Here is a 27144-nt window from a genome sequence, read left to right as displayed (position 1 = left end):
TACAACCGAAGCAGATACTAATACAAATTCACGTGTAGCACCAGAATCACAAATAGGAACATGAAATATGAAGAAATTGTACACTCAGAGCCTACTAGAAAATGACACTTCTTTGTGCTCAAATCTACTGCATTCAGGCTGAGAGGAAAGACCTGACAAGTTAATTAATTTGTCTTTTCTCTTACCTAAGTTCTCTGCTCAAGGTCTCTGCTCTCTGAGATAGCACCTGGCAAGGGTCCTGTTAAGCTTTTGTTAAACCTTTCTATGCAGGTGCATGTTTTCTCCCATCCACATAGAGTAAGATGTGAAACATCCACCTGGGGCCTGAATGTTGTTAGTCATGAGCATAGAGCTTTAGGGTTAGATCTTGCTGTGCCAATGCTGATGATCTAAAAGGAAACATGCAGGTCCCCTGGGTGGCTCAGTGGGTGAACATCTTCCTTTGGCTCAGGTCATGATCCTGGGGTCCTGGGATTGAGTCCCCCATCAGGATCCCCGAGGGAAGCCTGCTTCTCCTTTTGCCTATGTCTCTGCCTCTCTCTCTGTGTCTCTCATGATTAAATAAATAAAATCTTAAAAAATAAATAAATAAAGGAAATATGCCTCCCTGATAGTCAGCCCTGTGAGAAAGAAATCTCAGTGAGCTGAAATCTAGCTGTGCCCACCTTCTCTGCTCTCTCTCAGTCCCCAAGCATCAGGCCACACAGCACTGTAACCCTTGGAGTGGCGGACTGCTGGGCTTTGGAGCCAAACTGAAGCTTCTGGCCAAGTGGGTTTACGAAACTGTACGTATAGATGAAGTGTCTGACTACATCATTGTATGTTCTATTGTGATCATGCCTGAGCACTTACATGGAATTTACCTGCTATTTTATTTATTATTTTATTTATTTTCCTTCAGCTTCTCTTATATTTAGGGCATTATGTTGATTTTTAAAAATTACCATCATTCTGAATGGATAAACAAAGGGTAGTACACTCATATAATGGAATGCTACTCAGCAATAAAAAGGAATGAACCATCAGTACACCCACCAACATGGATACATTTGCAAAATAATGCTGAAAGAAGCCAGAGCAAAAAGAAAGAAGTATATACTGCATGGTTCCATTTATAAGAAACTCCAGAAAATGTAAACTAATCTAGAATGACAGAAAGCAGTTTCTAGTTGCTTGGGATTGGGAGAAGCAGGACGGGACATAGGAATGAGTTATTGAGTGGCATAAGGAAACTTTTGGTAGTGAGGAGATGTTCACTATCTTGATCAGGATGGTGGATTCATGGGTACATACATATGTCAATAATTAACAAATCGTACACTATAAACATGTCATTTACCTGGATACCAATTACATGCCAATACCTGGATAAGGTATATTATAGTTACACGCAATATAATTTTATGAAAAGGGAGTTGTGAGTCTGCCATGGTTGAGAACCCCAGCGACAGGCCGATTGGTGGGGGGCGGGGGGGGGGGCGAGCGGAGGGGGGCTCCCATCGTTGTCCTCAGGCCAACTCCCGGTGCAATCTATCCAGTGGCCACTAGAGGCCAGCAGCGACCCACATACAGGATGTGTGGGTTGCTGGTCACCAATATTTTTAATTCCCTCCTCTGTGTTCTGCAGGTGAAGAGGTGGACCTTATCATCTCCACCTTACACAGTAGTAGAGCTGATATTTGGGCTGTCGTCTCCTTGGGTCCTGATTCCACTTTGTTGGTCCCTCAAGCCAGGACAACTGTGCTACCACATCTTGTGAAAGTGTGTCCTATCTCCAGTGGGGCAGCTAAGCTAGCCAATAGCTCCAGGCCAGTTAGCTGCAGGGCTGACACTGAGTAGCTGGAGATGGCACCAATGTCTTGTAATTCTCAAGATGCCTTTGGAAGACCTCCCGGGCCTGGAGTAGCCTCTGTATTGGCTTTCCACTTTCCCTGGAACCCCACCATTGTAAAACAAGACAAGATGCCATTAGCCAACCAAGCTAAAGAACAAAGCACTGGAAAGATTTTTACAAGGGAAAGTGTAATTGTGTAAAGAAGGTGTAATGGGGGCAGCCCTGGTGGCGCAGTGGTTTAGCGCTGCCTGCGGCCCGGGGTGTGATCCTGGAGATCCGGGATCGAGTCCCACATCGGGCTTTCTGCATGGAGCCTGCCTCTCCCTCTGCCTGTGTCTCTGCCTCTCTCTCGCTCTCTCTGAATGAATAAATAAATAAATCTTTAAAAAAAAAAAAAAAGAAGGTGTAATGGGGGCGGGGAGGAGATGGTGGAACACCCAGGGGATGCTACAATGGAGGCTTCCCTGTAAGAACTATTGCTAACACATGCCGAGCCCTCCCAGTGTGTGAGGCATGACGTCAACCATTGTATGCATTGTATGCAGCGAGCCATGTTGTCCTCACACCACTCTTGTGAAATTAGTTGCTGAGATGTTAAGTAACTGGCCCAAGATCACAGAACTAGTGGGAGGTAGAGTAAGGATTTGAATCCAGGTTTGATACCAACATAATGGGTTTAGTTGTTACTCTATCCATGCTCATTTTAACAGCATGGTCTTTCTTTCTCTTTTGGGCCAGGGTGTTATTTAGTTCCTGTGTTAAACTGGTTGGTGTTGGTAGCAGGTGGTTGTTATTTTAGTTGTACCTCCTGAAGATAAAGCTCTTGATGCTTCAAGAGAATTTTAAGCCTCTCTGAGGGTCCAGGAGGGAAATCTTCCCTCCTTATTTGCTGAGCATTTACACTGTGTAAGATTCCATGTTAAAACTGGTACTTTCTCAGTGATGGTACTTGAAGGGCAGGTGGGCAGAGGCCAGCAACAAGGAATCGAGGGGCAGGTGACCTGTAGCCATGCAGTGTTCATTTGTGCCCACAGGAGTGCATCAGAGGCAGCAGTCCCCCACCTCAACTGGAGTCCTGAGCAGATAACCAGATCAAGATACAGGTCAAGAGAACTCCCCAGGATGCCCAGTTATGAGAACAAGGCCAAAGCAGCCTGGTGAGCAGATACTCATGTCCATGGTTTTTGGGTAATTGAAGTCTTCCAGAGGTTTCTCTCCTGGAGAAAACACCCCACCTTGGATCATGCAGCTTGATTCTCCAAGCAAGGTGCCTCAAGGAGGTGGTCTCTTCTGTTCTAGGTTCTGCAGGGGTCAACAGCTCTGGGCTTCTGCCCATTCTGCTGCTTCTATGCTTCTATGGCCACACAGTGGGGTGGTTACAGGTACCAAGTAAAGGCTGCACATGTGAAGACAAAGCAAAAGGAGGCCAAAGCTAAACATTGGGTCCATTTGCTTCATTTCATAGATGGGGAAACTGGGGAAACTGAGGTCTGGGGAGGTGAAAGGACTCAAGTGAGCTAATGGTCAAACTGGGGGTAAGACATCCAGCAGTCTTTCCTCCCCACTCCCCAGCCATATTTTATAATAGGTCCCTGATGCTGGGTGCTTCTCTGCACTTTGTCAATTATTATTCACACATTATCTCTCTATTTCTTAAAAACAATCATCCTTTAATATTGTAACATATTCAGTATCCAAATTTCCAAAGATGTCATGTCAAAAAGCATTTTCAACAGTTTGATTTATCAAGATGGAAATAAGAATGCACTCAGTTGTGGTTGGTTGATGTCTCTTCAATCTCCCTTAATCCATAGGTTCTCTTTCATCCTTCTCTCTTTCCTTGTGATGTATCATTGAAGAAGGCATGTCATGTATACCATCGATTGTCCAGAGTCCAGGCTTTGATTATTGAAAATCCATGATGTAGTTAAACATATTGCTCTGTTTTCTGTATTTCCTGTATTTGAGCCTAGAAGTTTGATCAGATTAAGATTGGGGTGGGGGGTAAGACTACTTCATACTAGGTGTTGTGTTCTCCCACAGAAAGGACCTAATGTCTAGTTAGCTTCCTTCTTATGACATTAGCAGCTCTTGATGCTCAATGCCTACACCCAGTAATTCCCTGGGGGTTAAACATGGTGGCATCCCATCATTTCTTCATTTATTAGCTGGATTATTTCTATAAAGAGAAATTTCCCTCATTTACTCTCAGTTCCCCAAGGGATTATCTAGTAAATTCTGTGAGAATTCTGGGTACATGTGATTATCTCCACTTCCGTGTGAGCAAACTGAGGTCAGTGGAGTTAAGAGAACTGTCACCAGAACTGTCCAGCTGAGCCCCGTGCAACTCACGAAATCATAATAAATAAACAGGAGTTGTTTTATGGCCCCAAGTCAGGCAGAGCCCATGAGTAGCTAGCAAGGTTGAAGAGCTCCAGGGCCCTTTACTCCCTCCATAAGGAGACAGACTTGCAGAGTCATAAACATCACCCAATTCAGCCTTTTCATGCTCAGATGGGGGAGCTGAGGGCTGGAGATGGTAATGACTCACGCAGGCTTGCACAGGTAGCCAAGGTCATGGGCATATTGTTAAAGGAAACCCCTGAAAATTCTTGTGATGAGTTCTAGTGTCTTTGATGGCTGTGTCTGATCCTCTCATTCTACAGCCCACTTGTACCCACAGCACCAGGCCTGCCTCTCAACTTCATCTTACTGTTGTGTCCCCAGTGAGCATCTGTTGAATGGATAAATGAAGGTACCCTTGTCTTTATATCTCAGGAACTGGTTGCTCCTGGACCTGTCCACTGGGGAAGGTATTATAGGCACTGGCCCTGCTATAGATGCCCAGAGAGCAGCCAGTCAGGCACAGGGCAGGAGCCAAGGGTAAGGGGATGAGAGGGAAGCAGGGCTCACTCCAGGAAAGCAACTGGCTGTCTTCCACCTTGGCAAGAGGGAAGTCCAGCAATGCAAAATCCTGTGGGCAGCATGGATGGGGTGCACCAGCAGGTAGCCGGGTGCAACCACGGAGATGAGGTAGGGGGCAGAACTCCAGTCTGTAGGAGGAGCAAGCCAGGACCCTCATCCTCACACTGGGCGGGAACTCGGGCCAAAGGTCAAGTCAGAAGTCCTGAATGGTGTCAGTTAGGATTCAGTTGGGTTGATAGGAATGGAGAACCCCAAATGTCGTTGGCTCAAATAGAGTAGAAGCTCATTTCTCCCTCATGTTAAATGCCCTGAGGGAGTCAGTTCACAGCCAACAGGATGTTCCATAGGGCAAAGATGACAAAGGGCTCACCCATCATGTTGCTCTTTTACCCTAAAGCATGACTTTTGTTCCATAGCATAGTCTGGCTTCTGGAACTCATTCTTTTCATGCCTTATCCCAAGCAGCAGGAAAGAACAGTGGGAAAAGAAGAGCACTTTCCTTTTTAGGGCAATTCCCAGAATTGTGCAGACTACTTCACTTACATTCTATAGGCCAAAACTGAGGCACCTGATGACACCTAGCTGCAAATGACAATGGGAAATATAGTTGTCATCTCACACTCTCCAGCAAAAAACTGGAGAGTCTGTGAGTGAAGACCAGAGAAGACGTGTCCAGTGACTTGGATTATGATACAAGGCCGAAGTGAGCAGAGGATGCAGAGCTTAGGCCCAGACGCTGGACCCTAGCTGCTCACATTCCTGTTGTCCTAGGTCCTGGGACTGGGGCAGCATGAAGTCGTATGAGTCCAGCCGTGGCAAGTAGGGAGCTTTAGAGCCTAGCCATAGGGCCTGACTGTTGATGAGTACTGCCGCTGCAGCAACAGTGGGCATTCTGTAGCTAAGCATGGCACCGGCCCACGAAGAAGCATCAGCAGTAAGAAAGCAGGTGTGCTCATTGCCAAGGACAGGAGCACCCTCAAAGGCCAACAACTACCTGATGCCATGAAAAGCATCCTCAAGATTGATGAGTCCAGGGCCACAGACGGCCTTTTCCCAGGGGACAGTGAAGTAGCTGATGACAACTGCTTTTTTTATTTCCTTAAATAAATTTTTTTTACTATAGAGTAACACATAGAAAAGCACACAAATCATAAATGTACAATGCGACAATTTTCACAGAAGTGAACACACCCAAGTATCCAGCACCCAGATCAAAAAGTAGAACATTACCACAACCCCAGAAGGCCCTAAGTATCCCCTTCCAGTCACTACCTTCTCCCCCCTGCTCCCAACTCCACCCTTCCCCCCACACTGCTAGCATTTAGAAAAACTTTCCAGGCGATTCCATAGTTAATGCTGAGAATCAGTGCTTTTTTTTTTTTCTTTTTCTTTTTTCTTTTTTTAAGATTTTATTAAGGGCAGCCTGGGTGGCTCAGCAGTTTAGCGCCGCCTTCAGCCCAGGGCGTGATCCTGGAGACCCAGGATCGAGTCCCACATGGGGCTCCCTGCGTGGAGCCTGCTTCTCTCTCTGCCTATGTCTCTGCCTCTCTCTCTCTCTCTCTCTGTCTCTCATGAATAAATCTTTAAAAAAAAAAAAGATTTTATTGCTTGTGTTTTCTCCCTCTCTCTCAAATAAATAAAATCTTTTAAAAAAAAGTAATGGTTATCAAACTTGGCTGCATATTAGAATCACATAGGAGAATGTCTGCCTTTTGAAGTAGAAGGTGGAAAGAGATAGTTAAGCAGACAGTATGGTGCAGGGGAGAAACTTGGGAGCCAGAGGGGGCTGCCACTTACCAACTGTGTGACCTTGAATGAGTTCCTTCACCTCTCTGAGCCTCACCTATGAAATGGGAATCCTATCACAGGCCCTGCGGAGTTGAGACTGAGAGAGAGAGAGAGAGGGAGAGAGAGGATGTAAGCACAGGCCCAGGTAGGGTCAATATATGGCAGCCACGACTGTCATTTTTAAAGGTGAGCAACCCCAGGAAGACCAAAAGCCCTTCTTTATGCAGATGGGACCCAATCTGAGGATAGTGGACACAGGTTATATTGAGAAGAGAGGCAGCAGGTAGTGTTGATGAGAAGCCAGGGCCTTTCTGGGGAGCACAGGAAAATTCTAGGGGCAGCAGAGGTTCCAAGCCAGACCTGGGAAGTGGTGGCTGCCAGCCGGCACAGCTGCAACAGCACCAGGGAGCAGCAGTTGTGGATGACCCTGGACAGGCTCAGTTTGGGCAAAGCTGATCCTTTTCCTTCAGCAAGAACAAGGAAGCTGACTGCTGCAGGCTCTGACTCTGTGAGCTGCCTATGCAGAAAGAAGCAAACTTTAAAAAAAAAAAAAAAAAGATTTTATTTATTTATTCAACAGAGAAAGAGAGCACAAGCAGGGGGAGTGGGAGAGGGAAAAACAGGCTCCCCACAGAACAGGGAGCCTGACACAGGGCTCAATCCCAGGAATCTAGGATCATGACCTGAGCCAAAAGCAGATGCTTAACCAACTGAGCCACCCACCCAGGCACCTGAGAAAGAAGCCGACTTGGTTGAGCACACACCTTGTGCCAGAAATTGTACATTCATGCCTTTGATTCTGTGATGTGGGCACACTCGCCCCATTTAACATTTGAGGGGCTTAACCCCTGCTGCCTAACTCACAGAGCCCTGGTGTCTCCATGAGCCTGGGACCTGCCTCTCTGCCGGGCTGAAATGACAGTACCCTGAGGGTGTGCTGTATACACATGTGACCCAGGAACACCTCCCTTCATCAGGTGCTCATCTCTGTTTTTTTTTTTTTTTCCAAAACAAGAAGGATATTTTTAAGCTATCTATTTTCATACTTGTTACAAGGTATAATGTTCATTGTAAAACATACAGAAAATACAGGTAACCAAAAAGAAAATAAATTAAAGTGCTTCATAGCCACATGGTACAGAGATGGGCCTGGTCAGTGTTTCGGCATCCATTGTTCATATATGTGAGTCTGTGTGTGAGTTCCGGTAGAAAGGACCAAAAAGGGGTCATATGGTACACTGTTAGGTAATGTGCTCTTTTTCCCTTAACAATATATAGTGGCCATATTTCTACATCAGAGAATATCCCTCTACAGCAGCAGCTCCGTATTAGAACCCCCTGGGAAAGCTTAACAAATAATGTCTGTGCTCCACCCAGACATGGATTCATTTGGTCAGGGATGGGGTTGGACTAGGGAGGGACTTCTAGACTCCCTAGGTGGTTCCAATGTGTAGCCAAGTTTGAGAGCTGCAGCGTCATTTTTCAACAGAGGCTCTGCGTTCTATTTGCTGAAGGGATGCACTATAATTTGACCAATCCCCTTTGCTTAAACATTTAGATTGGTTCCAATTTTTCATCATTAAGAACCAGAGTTAGCAAGTGTTTCCTGTAAAGAGCCAGATAATACATGTTCTGATTTTTGGGGGGCCTGAGGTGTGTGTTGCAATGATTTAATTCTGCCATTGGAGTGCAAAAGTAGCCATCATGCATAAAGGAATTTATTTGTTTGTTTGTTTTAAATAAAACTTTATTACAAAAACAGGTGGTGGCTAAATGTAGCCCAAGGGCCATAGTTGGCTGACTCCTTTATACATAAAGCTGCAGTGAGTCTCCTTAAAGCTAAACCTTCCAGTATTGAAATGATCATTTTCTCAGGACAGTGGTTTGATACTGTTTATTTTTATTTTTATTTTTTTTAATTTTTTTTATACTGTTTATTTTTAGAAGTTGGACCCTTTTTCAAATGAAACTTTAAGTAGAACTCATGTTAACAACAGGTCAGAGAAGGATTTTTGTTAGCTAAATATATTTTACAAATGCAAATGTACGTTGCATATTTAGAAAGTCAGTTTGGGGTTGTAGATGATGGTAATGATTTTTTTTTTTCTGATCAGCCTCAGCACCTGTGGCATTCAAATCAAAGTTTTGCAGAACCAGCATAACATCTCTACAGAACCCTAGTGTTCCACAACGGACACAATTTGAAAACCACTGCAATAAGATAAATTCCTGGTGTAAGTGACCAAAAGTCAGCTGGAGGAAGCTTAAGTCATAAAGAGGGATTTAATGGCCTATATTACCAAACTGTGGGAGAGCTCAGGGTCCTACTTACTGGGACTTTCTCTTAAACCTGTTAAGCAGTGGTTCCCTCTTCCCCTCTGCCAGCCCCGGGCAACCATCAATCTACATTCTGACTCTATGGACTTGCCTATTCTGGATATTTCGTGTAAATGGAATTGCACAATACGTGATCTTTTGTGTCTGGCTTCTTGCACTTGGACGTAACATTTTCAAGGTTCATCCATGTTGTAACAGGTACCAGTACTTCATTCCTTTGTTTGAGCAAGATCCCACTGTATGGAGAGATCACACTTGGCTTGCCCATTCATCTGTTGATGGATATTTGGGCTGTTTCCACCTTGTGGCTATTGTGAACGGTGCTGCTATGAACATGTGTGAACATGCATTTGTACCAGTTTTCCATCCTTCTGGGAATATGCCTGTGAGCGGAGTTGCTCACCATTACCATTTGCCTAGTCAGTTGCAGTCCTCCAAACTGGCCTCCACATGGTTGTGAGGGTCATCCTTTTCCTTTTCAAAAGCACTATTTTCCTTCCTATAAATGAACATGCTTCTTTTAAAGCTATACATGTTCATAGTCAAAATTTTGAAAAATACAGAAAAGAGTGAGTATGAGGGTGTGTGCGTGTGTGTGCGCATGTAATACAGGGGATTATAACTGACATCTATGAATTTAATAAAGTCTCCAGCATTCTGGTGCCCACCCAGTCTTTCGCCTCCTCTCCTGACCATCGTCTGTACTACCACCCATCCCTGGGGCTCTGCCACCATGGCCCGGTGTTCCTGTGGGCTTCTGAGCCATAGCAGATGCTGTTTCTCTATGGGTTGCCTTTCCCTGCCTAAATTCTCCGACTCAGATCTCCCTGTCACTGCTCCCCCAGCATGTCATACTTACTTGAAAGGAGCCGAGAACAGTGTGCCCAGAACCATGAGAAAGGGAGGCTGATCCATGTGGGATGCTGTTGGGTTCTTCTGCTTGACTCTAAAGTGACACTGATCCTTACTTCTCCCCAATCTGCCTCTGAAATATGCCCCACAGCATCTGAGCCTAGCAGGGAACCTCAGACTCCCCCAAGCCTTGTCTTTAGGGGTTGGCATCTTGCTTCGTTCCCCTGTTGTGACAACTGGCAGTGAGGCTGGTGCACAAATGGACAATCCAGAAGGATCTTTCTCTTCCTTTTTCCTTCCTCTGGGCTTGTTCTTTCAACTCGGGAAGCCAGATGCTTTGGAGTTTAATTACATGCTGCAGTTGGAAGCTCAGAATGTCAGAGCTGGAAAGGAAGAACCTTATTATAAATAATAGCTACCAGCATTTATTGAACATTTACTCAGTGCCAGGCCCGTTTCCAGGCATTACCCCATTCAGCCTTCCCGACAATTTCAGCGGCAGGTGCTGTCATCATCCCTGTTTTACAGGGAAGGAAACAGACATTAGGGAGATCACAGGGCATTTCCCAAGCTGTGCTGAGTGGTACATAGTGCAAAAAAATATTACTTTGTTTTAGTTAAATGCTGCATCCTGCATCCTCCCTGGGAAATTCATAATGCACATCAACATATTAATGGCCCTGAGAAGTCCTGTATTGATCAGACCTCTTTAGGTCGGTGTCACCTCTGTTGAGTAGTTTGCAGAATGCAAGTATTAACATGCTTCTTATTTTATGGATGGGGTCATGGAGGCCCAGGCAGGGCTTTCAGTGCAGACCAGGCACAGATCTTGGGCTCCATGTTCTCTGAACCCCACAGGAAATGTAGAGCAGAGGAAGGCAGACTATGGCCCATCTGACCCACACCTGTTTTTGTAAGTATAGTTCTATTGAAGATGATTTGATCCAGGTCCCTTGATTTATAAATGAGCCAATTGAGGACCAGGGAGGATGGCTGACTTGCTCATGGTCACACAATTAGGAGCAGAGGCAGAAATAGACCCAAGATCTCCAGAATCCAGGTATTCTCCAAAATACAAAACAGACAGGTGGTGGGAGGTGAGGGGCAGGAGGCGGGGTGTGAAGCTCCACGATCCCTGTGATACCTGTCTCTCTTATCTGCTGCAAGGTACATACACAGGCACGGCTCCCTTTCTACACTACACAGATCTCTCCTAGGGGTCTCTCCCTCCTGCTGCTTTGGGTAAAGCTCCCGTGGCCTGAACTGCCTGCACCCCGCTCTGCCACGACCACCTGCTCTCTACTTCGTGTGGGGGGGCGGGTGGCAAAGGCTGAACTGGGTAACAGCATTTATTTTAATTCTGTGAGAGATGCAGTAAAACAGTATTAACTTCCTCTCTGCCGGTGTGAAACATGAGATCATTTGGACAGGAACCTGGCAGAAGGCAACCTTTGCCCGCTCCAGGGAGAGTTTGCCAAATAAATGAAGAGCGTAAACAGGATCCTAGAGCGTTGTTTGAGACCACTTCAGGAAATAAATTATGTCCAAAGGTTCTTTGACTTCCCCGAAGTATGTTATGCAATGGTCATCTATTTACATTTTTCACCTGTGTGTGTGTGTGTGTGTGTGTGTGTGTGTGTGTGTATGTGTGTGAGTGAGTGAGAGAGGGAGAGAGAGAGAGAGAGTAGTTTGAAGATGCAAATAAAATCATTCTTATCATTAAAATGGCTCATGCATAGGGCACTTCTTACTCTTGTTTGAAATGTGAATGATTTAAAATATCTGTAGATTTAAATATTTTAGTTCAGAAAGGTCCATCTACTAAGTGGTACTAATTAAGGAGGTTTTATTAATCCCTGAATCTAGGGGAGGGAGGCATCTAACTGACCCTGGGTGGCCACAGCATGCCAGAAAGCTAGAGGTTCATCTAGAAACAGCTGCTGGAGACAGCAGGGCATAAACGGTGGCCTCAGGGTGGAGGTTCTTCCTGGGACAGCCAGACTGCCCAGATGGCCTTTCCAGAGCTGGGAGATGCAGACTTGTCACTGAGGTGGAGGGTAAAAATAGTCCTGTGTGGGTGGCAGCTGGGCCCAGAGGCACCCGCTTCCTTGTCTCTAGAGTAGAGAAGGCAGCCCAGTTGACAGATAACTTCTTAGGCTCCTCAGGCCTTCCCCCAGCTCTGGGGGCTGGGGACGGGGTGTCCTTCCTTAACAATGAAGCTCATCCACAAACCCCTATCCACACGCCAGGTTCTGGAAAGAGCTGGGGTCGGGTTTTAAGGTAGCAAAGGGCTTATATCCCGGCTGTGTCCAGCTCTGTGTCCTCCGGCAAAATCTCTCTCCTTCCTGGGCCTCATTTTCTCATCTGTCAAATGGGGCTAATGATGTAAGGTGGCTGTGAAGCTTAAATAACAAAGACGGTGAGCACATTTTACACTGCCACCTCTCTTATATGCCCCTCTCCCTCCTACCAGTTGCTCACTATGCAGCACATCCTTTAAGAGTGGCTCTGAGGCAAGCCAGCTGCCATGTCAGCCCCATAGAAAGGTCTACATATACTGGAACTGAGGCCTCGAGACAACAGCCACGTCAGTCATCTTGGCAGCTCGGTAGCCAGTCCTCTACCCCCAGGCAGGCTCCCTGGCCACCACCCTGGCTGCAACCTCATGACATACTCTGAGCTGGAAGCTCCCAGCTAAGCTGCTTCCAGCTTCCTGACCTTCCGAAAGCCGTGGGAAGTCATAAATGTTTGCTACATTTGGGGATAAGCTGTGACGCAGCAGTAATAACTAAGACGCTTACCTTTCAGGGTTGTTACACGAATTAAGAGTTGATGCACATCAAAGAGCAACCAGACTTACTGAGACCAGTGGCTCCAGAAAGGGCAGAAGGGAGTAGCCAGGGAAGGAGCATGAGTTAGGAAGCCTCTGTCCAGGTCCACGCCAGGCAGGCCCCCCCGTCCAGAAGTCTGGCGAGGAGTCTGAGAGACCCAATATGCCAACAGACAATGGCCTCGCCGTCTATCAAAATAGAACTCTGATCCACTCCCTGCCACAACAGCCAGGGGGGCGAAGCCCTCTCTGCTGCAGGTAGCCCAGGCGGTCAGCCCAAACACAGCCAAAGCTGGACCGCTAGCTGACAGCCTCCCTAATTTTGCCCCCACATCTGATGTACGACAAACTGGAAAAAGTCCGATAGGCTCCCCTAACCAATCACATAGGGACCCTCCTTCTAGTTAGCCCACCTACAGCTTCCCCATGCTGCGAGCCTCTGATCTAAGCCTGAAGCCTTCCCTTTGTCCCACTATAAAGCTTTCCCATTCTCCTGCCGGCCTTCAATTCTCTGCCGAACTCAAGTGGTGGTGGCTGACTCCCTTGGAGTAGCAGCCTCGGGAAACACAGCCTTTGCATCTTCTCATTTGGGTGGTCTTTATTTCCACAAGCCTATGTTCTTTCTCTGCCTTCCCTACCCCCGGGGTCAAAGACATCTTCGTCTTCCCCCAGGCAGCCACAGAAACCAGCTCAGGGGTGACCGATGCGGGTGGGGCAGGAATAACGAAGAATGTAGCTTTGGAACAGGACAGATCCCGGCTCAAATTCTGGCTCTGATGCCTAACTAGCTGTGTGATCTTGAGTGAGCCAATTAACCACTCTGAGCCTCTGTTTTTTCATGTCAAAAGGACAATCCAATGGAACCCAAGGGCTGGGGTAAGAATTCAGTGAGGTGGTAACATATTTAATGCCCTGAGCATATAGTAGGTACTTCATAAATGGAAGGCCAGCCATCCTTCTCCTCCCAGCCTCCTGCTGGACAGGCAGGCCTCTGTTCCCCATGGTTCCTCCTCTCACTCCTGCTTTCTGTGCAGCAGGCAGCCTAACCTCAGGTGCATGGAGTCAATCAAGAGCATAGTCTCCACGTCCAGGGTATGTCAAAGCTCAGGGTTTGGTCTTGGGAGAACCATGGAGAAAGGACATAACCAAGCATTTCTCTAAAGAAATCCAACTGGTCAAAAGCAGAGGACAATATATCTGGCCAGAAATAATATCTGTTGTCTCCCTGTTTCATCCTGGCTCTAAGTGCCCTTGTGCCAGACAGCTTGCCCCGAACTGAGGAGGGTGAGCCAGGTCTTCTTCCCCCAATCTCTCCTGTGTGTCTGTGTGTGTCTAGTTTCTTTGTCTCTAAAATGAGAAATGTAATAGCTTCCCAGGAGACACATGCACAAGCACATGCACACACGTGAATCAGTTCTAATGGTGGAGCGGTGGCTTTGAAATGCTCTATGCTGGGGGCATCCAGAGTCTCCTCACTCCCACTTGCCAAGCCCTTTCCATCCCTGGGTCTCTCCGTCCATCAGCACCAGCAGAATCCAAGCTTCCAGCAGCATTTTCTGCCTGGATTATGGAAAAGACTCCTAAACGCTTTCGCTCTTTCGCCAGAGCTCAAAGAATGCAAATTACACAAGGATGAGAAACCATCTCACATCCCATAAACTCAGGCAAAGATTTTTAAAATAATGACAATAAACAGAATCAAGGGCAATGCCTTCCTTCCCCACAGGGCTGGAACATAAACTGGTATATTTCTAATACATTTTTTAAAAGATTTACATATATATATATTTTTTTTTTTTTGAGAGAGAGAGCACGCACGTGCATGGGGGTGGGGGCAGAAGGGGCAGAGGGAGGGGGGAGAAAATCCTCAAGCAGACTCTGCTGAGTAGGAAGCCCAAAGCAGAGCTGGATCCCAGGACCTTGAGATCATGACCTGAGGCAAAATCAAGAGTCCCATGCTCAACGGACTGAGCCATCCAGGTGCCCTCTAAACTGGCATATTTCTGCAGAGCAATTTGGTAGGATGTAACCTTTTGATTCTGCAGGTCCATTTTTTCAAAATGTAAAGAAAAAAATTCGACTATGGAAAAATCTGCACAGACTTCGTTAAAAGCTCTTTATGGTAATATTGCTCCCCATGTAAAAAAGTGAGGGGACAATGAAAATATCCAAGAATAAACACCTTCCTTAAATAAATTGTAGTAGTCTCTATCTTGAAACACCATTCCTTCACTTAAACTGGTATTACAGATGAGTAGTTCTCAAAGCATGACCCAGAGAAGCTGCAGCAAGAGTATCACCCAGGAATTTGTTAGAAATGCACGTCCTGGGGCCCCCACCCCCAATCTGCCGCTTCAGAATCTCTGATCTGGGTCCACCTGGGTTGTTGAGAGTCTGCCTTTGGCTCAGGTCCTGACTCTGGGGTCCTGGGATCGAGTCCCACATCCGGCTTCTCGCAGCAAGCCTCTGCCTATGTCTGCCTCTCTCTGTGTGTCTCTCATGAAAAGATAAAATCTTTAAAAAAAAGAAAAGAAAGAGAAACTCTAAAACTCAGCCATCTGGGTTTTAACAAGTCCTCCAGGATACTCAGAACCACTGTTGTAGATGAATATTTATCACTAAGAAAAGATACATAAGCGACAAAGGGTTGCAAAACAACAGGTACAAAGCAGTAGGTATGAACAGTGCATCTCTATTTGAATATACGTATGTTTTGAGACACACAAAGAAAAAAGCCTAGATTTTTTTTAAGGTTTCATTTACTTATTCATGAGAGACACAGAGACTCAAATCCCAGAATCACCACCTGAGCCAAAGGCAGATGCTCAACCACTGAGCCACTCAGGCGCCCCAGCCCAGAAGACTTTGTACCAAGGTGGTAAAGTCTACACTCTGGGTGTTACAGGATTATGAGGTTTTAGATTTTGTTCATTTTGCTAATCCATATTTTCTAAGCAGTTTACAATGATGCGTTTTTGTAAAAAGGAATGGAGGGGGGGGGACCGCAATAACTTCTTTTAAAATTAAAAAAAAAAAAAATCAAGTGGGGTGGGGTGGGGGCGAGGTGGGAAGGAGGCAGAGAGCGCGCCGGGCCGCCGCAGCCTGCAGCCCCGGGACAGCGGCGAGGCGCGGGCAGGGGCGCGCGGGACCGCTGGGGACGAGGGGAGAGGCCAGGGAGGCCGAGGCCGGGGTCGCAGCTACGCCTCGGAAGTCGAGGAAGATTTACTAGGAGCAGAGGAGCGGAGGAGAGACTTAGGGCAGACTTCAGGAAGAACTTCATCCCAGAACGGGCGCCTCGGGGAGGTCTTCCGCCCCGGAACCTCCCGCCGCCCCCCCGGGGGCGAGACCTCCGCCAGCCCGGGGCGGGGCCGCCCGCACCCCCCACGGCTTCCAGCCCCGGCAGCCCGGGGGGCGCTGAGCCTGCCGGTGGGGGCGCGGTGCCGCGCGGCCCGGGTGGGGGCGGGGAGGCGGCGTGGGGAGCGGGGGGCGGGGCCGTCGCTAGGGGAGGGGCGCGGGCGGGCGCGCACAGCGGCGGGCGGCGGGCGGCGGGCGGCCGAGGAGAGCGCTCGGCTCTCGCGCTCCAGCTCCCGCGCCGCCTGTTGCTCGTTCCTCCGGGCCGCCGCTTCCCGCGCGGTGCCCAGGGGCAGGCGGCCCGAGGGGCGCCGGCGCGCGGGCGGCCTCCCGCCGGCCCCTGTCCCCGCGCGCCGCCGGGCCCCGGCGTCTCCGTGAGCGCGGGTGCCGGCCGGCCTCCCCGTGCGCCCCGGGCCGCGCGCGCCGAGGGACCGCGGGCGCCGAGCGGCGATGAACGCGACCTTCCTGAACCACAGCGGCCTGGAGGCGGCCGGCGGCCTGGGCGGCGGCGGCGGCGGGGCCGCCCTGGGGAACCGCAGCCACGGGCTGGGCACGTGGCTGGGCTGCTGCCCGGGGGGCGCGCCGCTGGCCGCCAGCGACGGGGTCCCCGCGGGGCTGGCGCCCGACGAGCGCAGCCTGTGGGTGTCGCGCGTGGCGCAGATCGCCGTGCTCTGCGTGCTGTCGCTCACCGTGGTCTTCGGCGTGTTCTTTCTGGGCTGCAACCTGCTCATCAAGTCGGAGAGCATGATCAACTTTCTGGTGCAGGAGCGCCGGCCCTCCAAGGACGTTGGCGCCGCCATCCTGGGGCTGTACTGAGGCCCCCGCCCCCCGCCCCCCGCCCCCGGCCGCCGGCAGACGACGAGGGAGACCCGGACCCTCGTGCCCGGCACGGGCTGTGCCGCCGCCGCCGCCGCCGCCGCCGCCGCCGCCGCCGGGCCGGGCCGGCTGCGCCAGGGACTGCGACGGGCCTCGGGGCGCCCAGGACCGGGACAGCGCGGGACTCGAGGCGGCGGCGCGGGAAGGGACTTCCACACCCGGCTCGTCCTGTGTGCGCCTCGGCGGGGGCGGGGGCGGGGGCGGGGGGCGAGGTCGTGCGGGGCCGCCGGGGCCGAGGTCACGCGCGGGGGCTTCTGCGTGTCTGCAGAGGGCGCGACGCGGGACGAGCTGCGGGCTGGAGGAGGTTGAGGACCCCGAGGCGCTGAGCTTGTCGGCCTGGTTTTGCTTTTGAAAAGAAACCTCGTAATAAACCTGCAGCCGTCGGGCTCCCGCGGCTTCCCCCGGCGCCTCTGCGGGGTGTGTGTCTGTGTTGGGGTGTGCGTCGGCTGGGGCCGGTGTGGACAGGTGTGGGCGGCCCGTGTGTACCCCCTGGGCCGCGGGCCCGCCTGGCTGCAGAGCCGTGGGGGCCGGTCCGGGGCTCCTGAGACCCCACTCCGAGGAGGCCAAGGAGGCGGCAGCTTCGGAGGGGACGGGGCTGGCCTTGCAGGGCGGCCAAACCGCTGGTGAGATTATTTAAATCTTTGGGAAATTTTAATCTATTACGTGAGATTAAAAAAAAAAAAGTCCCAGTGATTTAAGTGCAAAAGGGGAAAACAGTAAAATGAATCTATCGGGACCGTGAACAAAATTTAATGGTGGGGGGAGCTAATTCTAGTTAAATTACAGGGCCAAAAGCCTCATCGAAGGGCTTGTCTGGACCTCACCTTCATATAGAGTGTGGACTAGTAGCAGTAGGGCGCTGAAGATATGCCTTCGGGGCACAGGAAGTGGGGGATGCAAGTTTGGGAGGGGGCTTTGTGGTGCAAAGCCCCTGGGAATGTTTAAAATGCAGAAAATGGCCTCCAAATGCAGCTGAGTTCAGGGAATTTGGAGCCTCCCATTATGAGATGCCTCCCGCTGCCCAGAACCCCGCCATTTATTGCAGATGCAGAATTAACTTAAAGCAGCGTTAATGCCTAAGAACCTAGGCACTACTGGCCCAGGGGAGTGGGTTGGCGCTGCTGTCTGGTTGGGGGGCGGGGGGAGGGGGGCTGGAAACCGGGAGGAGGGCAGACAGGAGGAAAGAAAGCTGGGCTTTGCAGTCTATATATAGACCCCATAGTCCTACCCTGCCCCCTCTAGGCACCTTGGTACTTGGAAGATTAGGGGATGGGGAGGGGGCTTTAATGGATTTCTCCCTATCCTCTCTTTGGCCATGAGTGGAACTGAAGGTGAACGATAAGGAAGATGGCTGAAGCCTTTCCTGGCTTTGGGAAAGGAAGCGAAGAGAAGACTATCCCCTGTTTTCAGCACTAGTTCCACACCAGGAGAGAGGACAGTTTCTCAACAAAACCATAGATGATCTCTGACAATGAAGAATCTGGAATCTTCCTGGGTCCTGAGTCCTCCTGGGTGGTCAGAATCCTCATCCCTGGGACATGTTACCTTCCCACCCACCTCCCCATCTCAATCTCAAACCCAGGAGAATTCATCCAGTTTGACGGTCAGGCCAGTAAACTATTAGTGAAGTGTCCATGGGGCAAAATGTTCTCTACAATGTGAAGAACATTCTGTTGACGGTTTGGACAGGCAGGTAGCCCGGCGCCATCTGGGGAGAGCAGCCTTTAATGATTTGGGCAGCCTGGGTATCCGGCCTCATGTAGTACAAGTGTCTGGGGCCTAGGCTGACCCACTGCCTGGAGCACAGAGCTCTGACAGCCACAGGGTTTCCCCTAAAACCAAAATGACTGGCAAGTGGAAGTTTTTGGAGGAAAAGAGGTTCAGACACTTTCTGGCTGACAGAGACTCAACACTGTGAGAACTTTCCTCTAATGACACGGATCTGGTACGGTGACCGAGGCAAGAGGAGGGCATTCAAGAGTTAAGTTTCCTGAATTTGCTGAAAAAGGAAAGTCGTAGTGGGGAAGCCTTATTCTCTCTGTAAGGGGGGGGAAAAAAGGCTAGTGAAGACATATCTGTGTGCCAACATGCATATCGGTGCTCTCCATTCCATGACTAGTACCCTTGCATGTGCAAATACACACGGTGCATGTGCATGAGTGTATGCTCTCACATGCAGGCCCACTCCAAGACAGGCTCAAGCCTTGAGGACAACAGCGAGCTTGAGCGGGGTCCTGGGAAGGGGTGGAAGGCTAGATCAGTCAGGCTTCATTCTTTCCAGGCCCTGATGTCCCCCAGTGTTTGCTGAGCTGTCTCATTTAAAGTGTGGGGGTGGGGCAGCCCCCCCCCCCCCCCCTCAGCGGTTTAGCACCGGCGTGATCCAGTCCCGCATCGGGCTCCCGGTATTCAAGAGGAGCCTGCTTCTCCCTCTGCTTGTGTCTCTGCCTCTCTCTGTGTCTCTAATAAATAAATAAGTAAAATCTTAAAAAAAAAAAAAGTGTGGGGGTGGGGGAGAAACGCCCAGTTACATAAGAGCGCTGGAGGTCCGGTGCTGTTGGGGTGGGGGGCAGCGGGGAAAGGTGAGGCTAGATCAGAATCCTGAGCCTGGATCTTGCAGGATGGAGGAGGGCCCTCCTTCTCCAAAGCCCTCCCCCCCCCCCCACTCTTGAACAAGGAGAGCTCCTACAAGACCTGCCCAGGATGCTGGGCCCAAATCTTCCCCAAACCACAAAAGATGACCTGGGATCCTGGTCTTTGAAATCTTAGCTGCCAAGCTTCCTAGCTCTGTGACTCTGGAGAAGTAATTCAACCGCTCTGTGCCTAGGTTTCCTCATTTATAAAATGGGAAGCAACTGACCCGAGAGCTCCCAGGAAATGATGTGTGTAAAGTAGCCAACACAGTGCCGGACATGTAATAGATAATAAAGATGATTGTTGTGATTATTGCTATTTTGGTTTATTGCGTGAACTTTTGCCTCAGCCGGATGTGTTTGGTTCTCTGAAATGGGATCCCTGGACAGAAAAATAGTCATTCATATTTGCATTTTGTAGTCTCCAAAGCACTTTCATAGGCAGGACAAACATCATGTATCATGTTAATAATGTATTAGACAATGTGCCAAAGACTGAGCTCCCACCCTTGTAAGGAGGGTTTCGTTATTACTCCCATTTTACAGATGAAGAAACTAAGGCTCAAAGAGGTGGCCTGATGTCACAGAGCTAAGAATGGGCAGAGCTAAGATTCAACCCTGCCTGTGTGACCTCAGACTCAACTCTATGTGGGCCCGCTTGCTCTCCACACCAGGTTAGTGAGCAAGGACAGGCATTCTCCCGTGTGCATGCTTGGAGGAGACTTGCCCAGGTTCATTCATTCACGCAGTGTCTATTGCGAATCCGCTGTGGACCGGGTATCGTGCCAGGACTGGTGTGAGCAAGGGGATGGTGGAGCTAGAGTCCGGCTCAACCTGCAGCCCTTGAAGCCCCAGATACTCACATCACTTCTCAGGCGCTGGAGGGCTGGTTGCCCTGATATCAAGGACTAGGGATAGTCTTCCCTCTGCTTCCCTCCCTCTGAGTCAGGGATGCAGTCTCTGGGGTCAGGTGCCCTCACTAGGAAGACAGCCCCTGGAATGGAGGACATAGGGAGGGCTTCCAACACAACATCCACCCAATTTCCCACTTGTCCGTTGGAGTCCACTTCACATGGTCATGCTCAGCAGGCTACTAGAAGTCCCCTCGCCCTCAACCCTCCCCAGACCCCAATTCAGCAGTAGACCAAGAGCAGCCTTGAGCATTAGGGAGGTTTTAGAGGCAAACAGGGAAGGGTGATGGTTGTGGGTACAAACAAAAATGGCCCACACAGAGCATTCCAGTCCGGGGAAAAGGTGTATGTGTGCATGAGCACAATCACGCATACACACACACTTTATACAAAGGACTTGAGTAGGATTTCTGAATAGCATCTGTTGAGGGCAAGTCATGATTTTCTCTTGGTAGTCCAGGTCACAAGGGGTGTGTGGGATGTCCAGATCCCTAAGCCCCCGAGGCTAGGTAAGCATCTAGGCCTCTGAGATGGCAGTTGAGGGAGTATCCAGAAGCAGCACCTGCTTCCTCTTGCAGCCATATGCCTTTCCACTCAGGCATCTATAACTCCAGTCCATAGATAAGGAGAGTTTAATCCATGGGGAACACTCTAGAATTTTCAGGAGAAAAAAAAAGAGGCCAACCAAGTCAGAAAACTAGCTCTTTTAAGATTGTCATCTGGCTTTCTGTGTGTCCCACCGTCTTAGAGGAGCCATCAGTGGGTACTGGCAGCCCTGGGAGGTACCCACACGTAACATGGAGCCATCCACACGTAGGCTGACCCAGGTGGGCAGGCCAGTGGACATCTCCTGACACAGACACACCTTCGGACACAAGAGGACTTGAATCGTTATTTGCACGCTTCCTTGTGCTGTATTCCACAAACCAGATTACAACAGTGCTAGACTATCTTTTTTTATATGGTTGCTCTGCTACTCACTTTAAGGACATTATCTAAATTCATCCCCATAACAATCCTTTTAGGCAAATATCAGCATTATCCCCACTTTACCTTTTACTGATGATGAATCTGAGGCCCAAAGAGTTTAGGTAGTGGGTTCAGGGTCACACCCGCACCTAAACCGTGGCACAGGTGACATGTAAACCTGGGTCTCAGGAGCATGCCAGCTGGTTCCAGTAGGGCCCAAGTGTGTCCTAGATAGCTCTCCTGATGCTGCTGCTGAGGACGTTACTAAGCTGAGGGCAACTCTGCCTTCAAGATGCCGGTAACTCGATTATGGAACAACCAATCACACGGGGACTCAGTGGGGTCCTCCTCTGTGCCTCCACTATTGGGGGGCAGTTAGCCAGTACCAGCCAGTAGGGTGCGGGGTTCTGGTGGGTGCCTGCAGGCTAGCTGTGAACGTGGGTTTCTCGTGGGGCCTGTCTGCAGCAGAATGCTTGGACAGAAAGCCCAGGACAGGGGACCAGGACGCTGATGATGACACAGCCAGCCGGGCAGAGGCCAGCCTCCATCACCGTTGGTCATGCCACACAAACTGCTGGTTGCCTGCTGAGCTGGGCCTGGCTGACAGGTCTCTGCTCCAAAGGTGAAGGTCAGCAAGGGCTCCAGGGACCCTACCTGTGACCCTTACCTTCTTCCTGGGGTTTCTTTCCTATTTCGGGTCCTGTCCCCATAGCAACACTGAGGGTGATTATGGCTAGGCTTCAAATAAAAAGCAGTTACCTGCCTTGAGGGGGCTTCCCTCCTCCCCATGTGAACTCTGCCCCCTGCCCACCACTCTAGGCCCAGGCCTCCCTGGAAGGGTGATCTTTCCTCAAAGCCAGGCCCTGGGCTCTGCCCCTCTCTCTACTTCCCAAAGCTTCATCCTCAGTGTGGGGAGGGAGAGGGAAGGAGGGCTGTACCATCACCCCATCCTGCCGAATCCAGCCAATCTCCCTGCTTTGCTGTGTGCAGGCCTCACAGAGGGGAACATGAGAGTGGTGCTCTGGCTGGGATCAAGGAGGCAAATGGAATCAACTTGGGTCTTGAGTCCTTTCCAGGAGGGCAGCCGGACTGGCCCCTCATGGGGATGGGGAACTTTGGGCCATAAGAAGCCTCTGGAGACCTGGGAAGGGAGAGGAAGAGGAAAGACTTAGGGCAGGAAGAGGGACCCAGAGCAGTGGAGGCCTGGAGGGAGGCCCAGCCACGGAGGCTTCCACCATGGCCCAGCTCCCTGCTGCAAGAGAGGCGCAGTCCTGAGGTACCGGAGCAGGTCTGGGGTAGCCACACAAGGGCCAGGCATCAGTAGTAATGATTTCAGCGCAAGGCCTCCCCTTGGACCCATGATTTCCAAACTTGGCGGCTCATGAGAATTACCTGGCTGAGCTTTAAAAGTCCTGCCACCCACGTTGCACCCCAGACCAATTACAGCAGAATCTCTGTGGGTGGAAGCAGGCTTCAGAATTAGAAGACCCTTCCCTGTTCAGTACTGTCAGGTGGTGCTGATCACTAGAGAGATGCCTCTGGCATTTCAGGCTTATGTAGTGCCGGCTTGCCACCTGTGTCCTCAAGACCCTTGTGACCATCTGTGTAGGGGCACCGGTGTCTGGGAAGAGGAGAAGGGAATAGAATGAGTTCAGACTTTACAGAAGCAGCTGCGTGTGCAGCAGCAAGTCAATTAAGTGCTCTGAGCCACAGTCTACTCATCTGACGAATGGGGATCATAAAGCCCGATTCCTGTGTTAGTTGAGAAGACTCCATGTGATCATGATGGCTGAGCTTGGCACAGGGCTCTGCCCACAGTAGGTGTTGGATAACTGGTTGTGGTGCCATGATGATGCCGGTTGACCTTGTAGAGTCTGCTTTAAGCCTCTGCACCAGCCCCTTTCCCGGCACTTCTCTCTCTGCTCTGATGATCCAGCCCTGCCACGGAGCCAGGATAGTTCAAGGCAACTAAACAAAGACTCAGAGTCTCATTGAATTTCAATCTGCGGGGCAGGGGGACTGAGAACACCCAGACTCAGACCCCGGGGCTTTATCTCATCCAGCTTTTATTAAGAGAGCTAGCAGATTAGCTATAGGAATGATTAACTTTGGGAAACAGAGAAAAACATGTTAACTTCAAAGGGTAAAAGAATTGTCCTGCACAATACTTTGCAATCACGCCACATGACGTGTAAGGAGGCTATTAACTCAAGGAGGGGGAGCGGAGGAGCTATATCTGGAGAACAATGTGGTCGAGAGTCAGTGTGCCGGCTCAGGACCTCACGTATCCCCAGTGTGCTGGGGGTAACGAGATTCAGTTCTCAGATAAGCTCGGCAGCTGATTACCCCCACAGCCCCCAAGCTCCACTCTGAAAATACTGCAGAGTTCACACTCCATGCCTTGGCTTCTGCTGCTCTGCTTCCCTCAAATGCTTTTTCTCCTCCTCCTTTGTCTCTTGATAACTACTCATTCTCCAAGGTCAAGCTCAAGTGCAATCTCATCCATGAAACAGAATTGCAATCACTTCTATCCCATAGCTTTGTACTTCTACACAACAGCTAATGTTTATTAAGCCCTCATATGTGTTAGGTTCTATTCATATATTAACTCTCCTAAGAGGTGGCTTCTATTAACATCCTTATTTTACTCTTGGGGACACTGAGGTCCAGCCAGGTTAAGAAACTCATCTGAGGTTGTACAGCAAGTAAGTAGAGCTGGGATCCAAACCTAGGGGGACTGGTTTCTGAGCTCACGCTCTGAACTATCAGGCACACTGCCAAGGTGCATGGCATGTGCCTTGCTCTGCCTCAGTTATGGTTCCTGTCGTTGGTGTCTCTCTCCTTCATTGTGTTTGTCCCTGAGGACCAGAACTATCTTCCCTGTGTGTGTACTTTCTACAGCACCCAGCCCGATGCTTTATTCAGCTTAGAAATATCACAAACCTTTGTTAAGGACACAACCCCTTTTTGCAAGGGGCCCTACTCATCATAGGGACCAAAAATATGTAATCAAATCAAACATGAGGAGGAGGGTATTCACTTCAGTAAGATGCAAATAAGATTTCGTGGGAATGAGTCCCTCTTTAGGTGCTAATAAGCATACTTGCCATTTAGAGAAGATCTTTCACAAGCCAGGAATGGTGTGAAGCATTTTTCCTATTTTATCTCATAATCCTTTCTGATTTTTCTATAACTCATCTCTAATCATCCCTGCAAGGCAAATATTGTTGTCATCTTTGCTCAAGAAGGCAAGGCTCAAATTGCTTAGGTCACTCATCTAAGATCACAGCAAATCATTGGTAGAATCAGAGTTCAAATTCAAGTCTATCTGAATTCAAAAGATATTTGGAGGGTAAATACCTGGTACAGTTCATAATTTTAATTGAAATTTTGAAATGAAACCATGCCTTGATTTTTTTTTTCTGTTTCATTGTTTGGGATGTGGGAGGAATATTTTTGTGAGCATTTCTCACTTTTCTCTGTTGCAGATGTGACAGTGACTCCTCCATCATGAAGTGTACTACTACTGGTGATGAAGATGCTGAGCATGAGAGAAACAACCTGGCACCATCACTAGACAGACTATGAGGTGACAGAGAAAGAGAGGGTTAGGTTAGGATGGCAGAAAAAATACTCCAGCCAGCTGTGCATCAGAGTAAAACATCAGGACTGATGGTAAAGAAGGTCCATGGCATTGCTGGGAAACAGAAAGGGTGCCCTCAGTAGACTAGAAGTGATGAAGATTTCCTACAAAATAGATGGCAGTTAGGTCATGCCGAAAAGGGTGCCCACCGCCCACAGGTCAGGCATACAAAGTCACAGAAAGTAGGAACAGTGCCAAGGGTGCCCCCAACTCGGGTGCAAGGAAGCAGAAGAAGGCATTCCTGGGTTCCGCAGAGAGTTGAGGTCAGAAGGATCAGCCTCCTCCCAGTCCCACCACTCCTTGCCATCAGGGGCAACTCCAAGGTTTTGTCATGGAAGGGACATTGGAGGGGGAGGCTATGGAAGAAGAGAAATTATTTATGCCCCGTGGTGAGCGGAGGATGCACTGATCTATAAAGATCAGGAAAGCCTTGCCGTGGCAGTAAGAAGGCCAAACGGCCCCAAAGACTGCTCTGGGTCCTTGATGTCATGGACCTGCCCTGGAACCTGCCCTGTTTTGTTTTGTTTTTTAAGATTTTATTTATTTATTCATGAGAGACACACACAGAGAGAGGCAGAGACATAGCAGAGGGAGAAGCAGTCTCCCTGCAGGGAGCCAGTATGGGACTCAATCCTGGGACTCTGGGATCAGGCCCTGAGCCAAAAGCAGACGCTCAGCTGCTGAGCCACCCAGGAGTCCCAAGGAACCTACATTGTTATGTTCTCGACTGCAGACTTAGATAATGAGATACTCTGCTTCTAAAAATGTGATTGTATATTAATTTTGCTGCAATATACATATGTGCAGCCGCATGTGTACTTATCAGGCGGGTGAAAAACCCCAATGAATTGCCATGGAGATGACACCTGGGATGAGGTTGCCATGGTAACTAAATTATTTCTAAAAGGCCAAACCACCTTGGGGAAGTAGGAAGCTCCCGTCAAGAACTTAAAGTTAGAGGGCAAATCACAGACCTTCCCATCAGGGCCGGGTGCTCTTTCAGTTTCTTTTTTCTCCTCTCTTTGCCCCCCCCCCCCCCGCCTTTCTTTCTTTGCCATCACCAAAGGCAAGTGATTTAGATTTTGGAGACCTTGGTTCAAGCACTGGCTGCATCATAAGTCATGGGGACCAGGTATCTGTGGGCTCAGAGGAGGCATGAGGAGATGGGCTATTGGGCTTCCTCCCTAGTGCTGAACTCACTTGCCATGTGACCTTAGACCAGTCATTTATCCGTTCCTGGGTTTCCTCCCGTACCAAGTGGGGGTGCTGGTGGCCTGCCTCATCTCTAAAATCATTCCCATACTTCTTCCCTTTTTCTCCCCTGACCCTGCCTTGCAGGGCCAAAAGCCTCCTGAGTAATAGGCCCGCTGAGCTGTCTGTGGTGCTGAACATCGGCTGCTGAGGTCCTGGACCGTGTCCTGTTCCCAAAAAGACCTGGCTGTTCTCAGCACTGTCACACACTTCTAGACACAGGTCATCCCCATCAGGAGTCTAGGTCCTGCCTTGCAGCCGGAGAGGAGACTCCAAAGGGTCTTGGGGTTCAGACAGCACTGGAGAAGGAATCTAGAGAAGTGGTCCTAGCCTGACTCTGACCAGCTCTCAGTATGATTTTGATGAAGCCACACCTTCCCTGTGGACCTTTGTTTTCTCATCTGTGAACCTGAGGCGGGGACTAAGATGATCTCTAACACCTGATGGGTCCCGGAAGCCTGCCTGGGCTATGTGGGAGAGGAGGGCCTGTAAACATGCAGCCACTCCCCACCTGTCCCACAGCTCAGGCTTCTCTACTGGTGACTAAAGGTGAGGAACAAAGCACATTCACTGGTCAGGAACATGTGTTCTTTTGTCTGGAAGAAAAAACAGACAGTGGGCAGATGCAGCATTTACATTTTCTCAAATGACAACTGAACGCTGAGGATGATTAGTGCTTTTTATGAAATGTGTCAAAATCATAATAAAATCTCCAATTTATACCATCTGCCTACTTAATGATCATCTTTCCAGCACCCTCTTCACTCCTCAGTAGTCCAGGATGAAAAAGACAATGAGGGGTAAGCTTAAAAGGAGATCACCACCCTAGGGGAGATGCAAACACTGTGATTCACTCCCAAATGACTTGTGTTTTTCAGCCTTCGACTTCCCCACGTGGCCACATAATGCGATGGTTGGGAGTGTGGAGTCCATAGCAAGAAGGGCCC

The 27144-nt window shown here is 49.6% G+C and overlaps 1 protein-coding gene and 1 long non-coding RNA gene across 2 annotated transcripts; both read left to right on the top strand.

Annotated features, from left to right (window-relative positions):
- The first annotated feature begins 686 nt into the window (after nucleotides 1–686).
- On the top strand, nucleotides 687–26924 carry LOC140597727 (uncharacterized). The gene is made up of 3 exons (XR_011999613.1): nucleotides 687–785; nucleotides 2869–2991; nucleotides 24792–26924. It is a non-coding gene; the product is annotated as an uncharacterized lncRNA (long non-coding RNA).
- RPRML (reprimo like) lies at nucleotides 16126–19742 on the top strand. Its single transcript, XM_072746967.1, has one exon. It carries the CDS (start codon nucleotides 16368–16370, stop codon nucleotides 16731–16733), a length of 366 nt encoding a protein of 121 aa, XP_072603068.1. The 5' UTR covers nucleotides 16126–16367; the 3' UTR covers nucleotides 16734–19742.
- Nucleotides 26925–27144: the final 220 nt, after the last annotated feature.

This window comes from Vulpes vulpes, chromosome 2 (assembly GCF_048418805.1).
Source record: "Vulpes vulpes isolate BD-2025 chromosome 2, VulVul3, whole genome shotgun sequence".
NCBI lineage: Eukaryota > Metazoa > Chordata > Mammalia > Carnivora > Canidae > Vulpes > Vulpes vulpes.
This window is presented reverse-complemented; position numbering and strand designations above follow the sequence as displayed.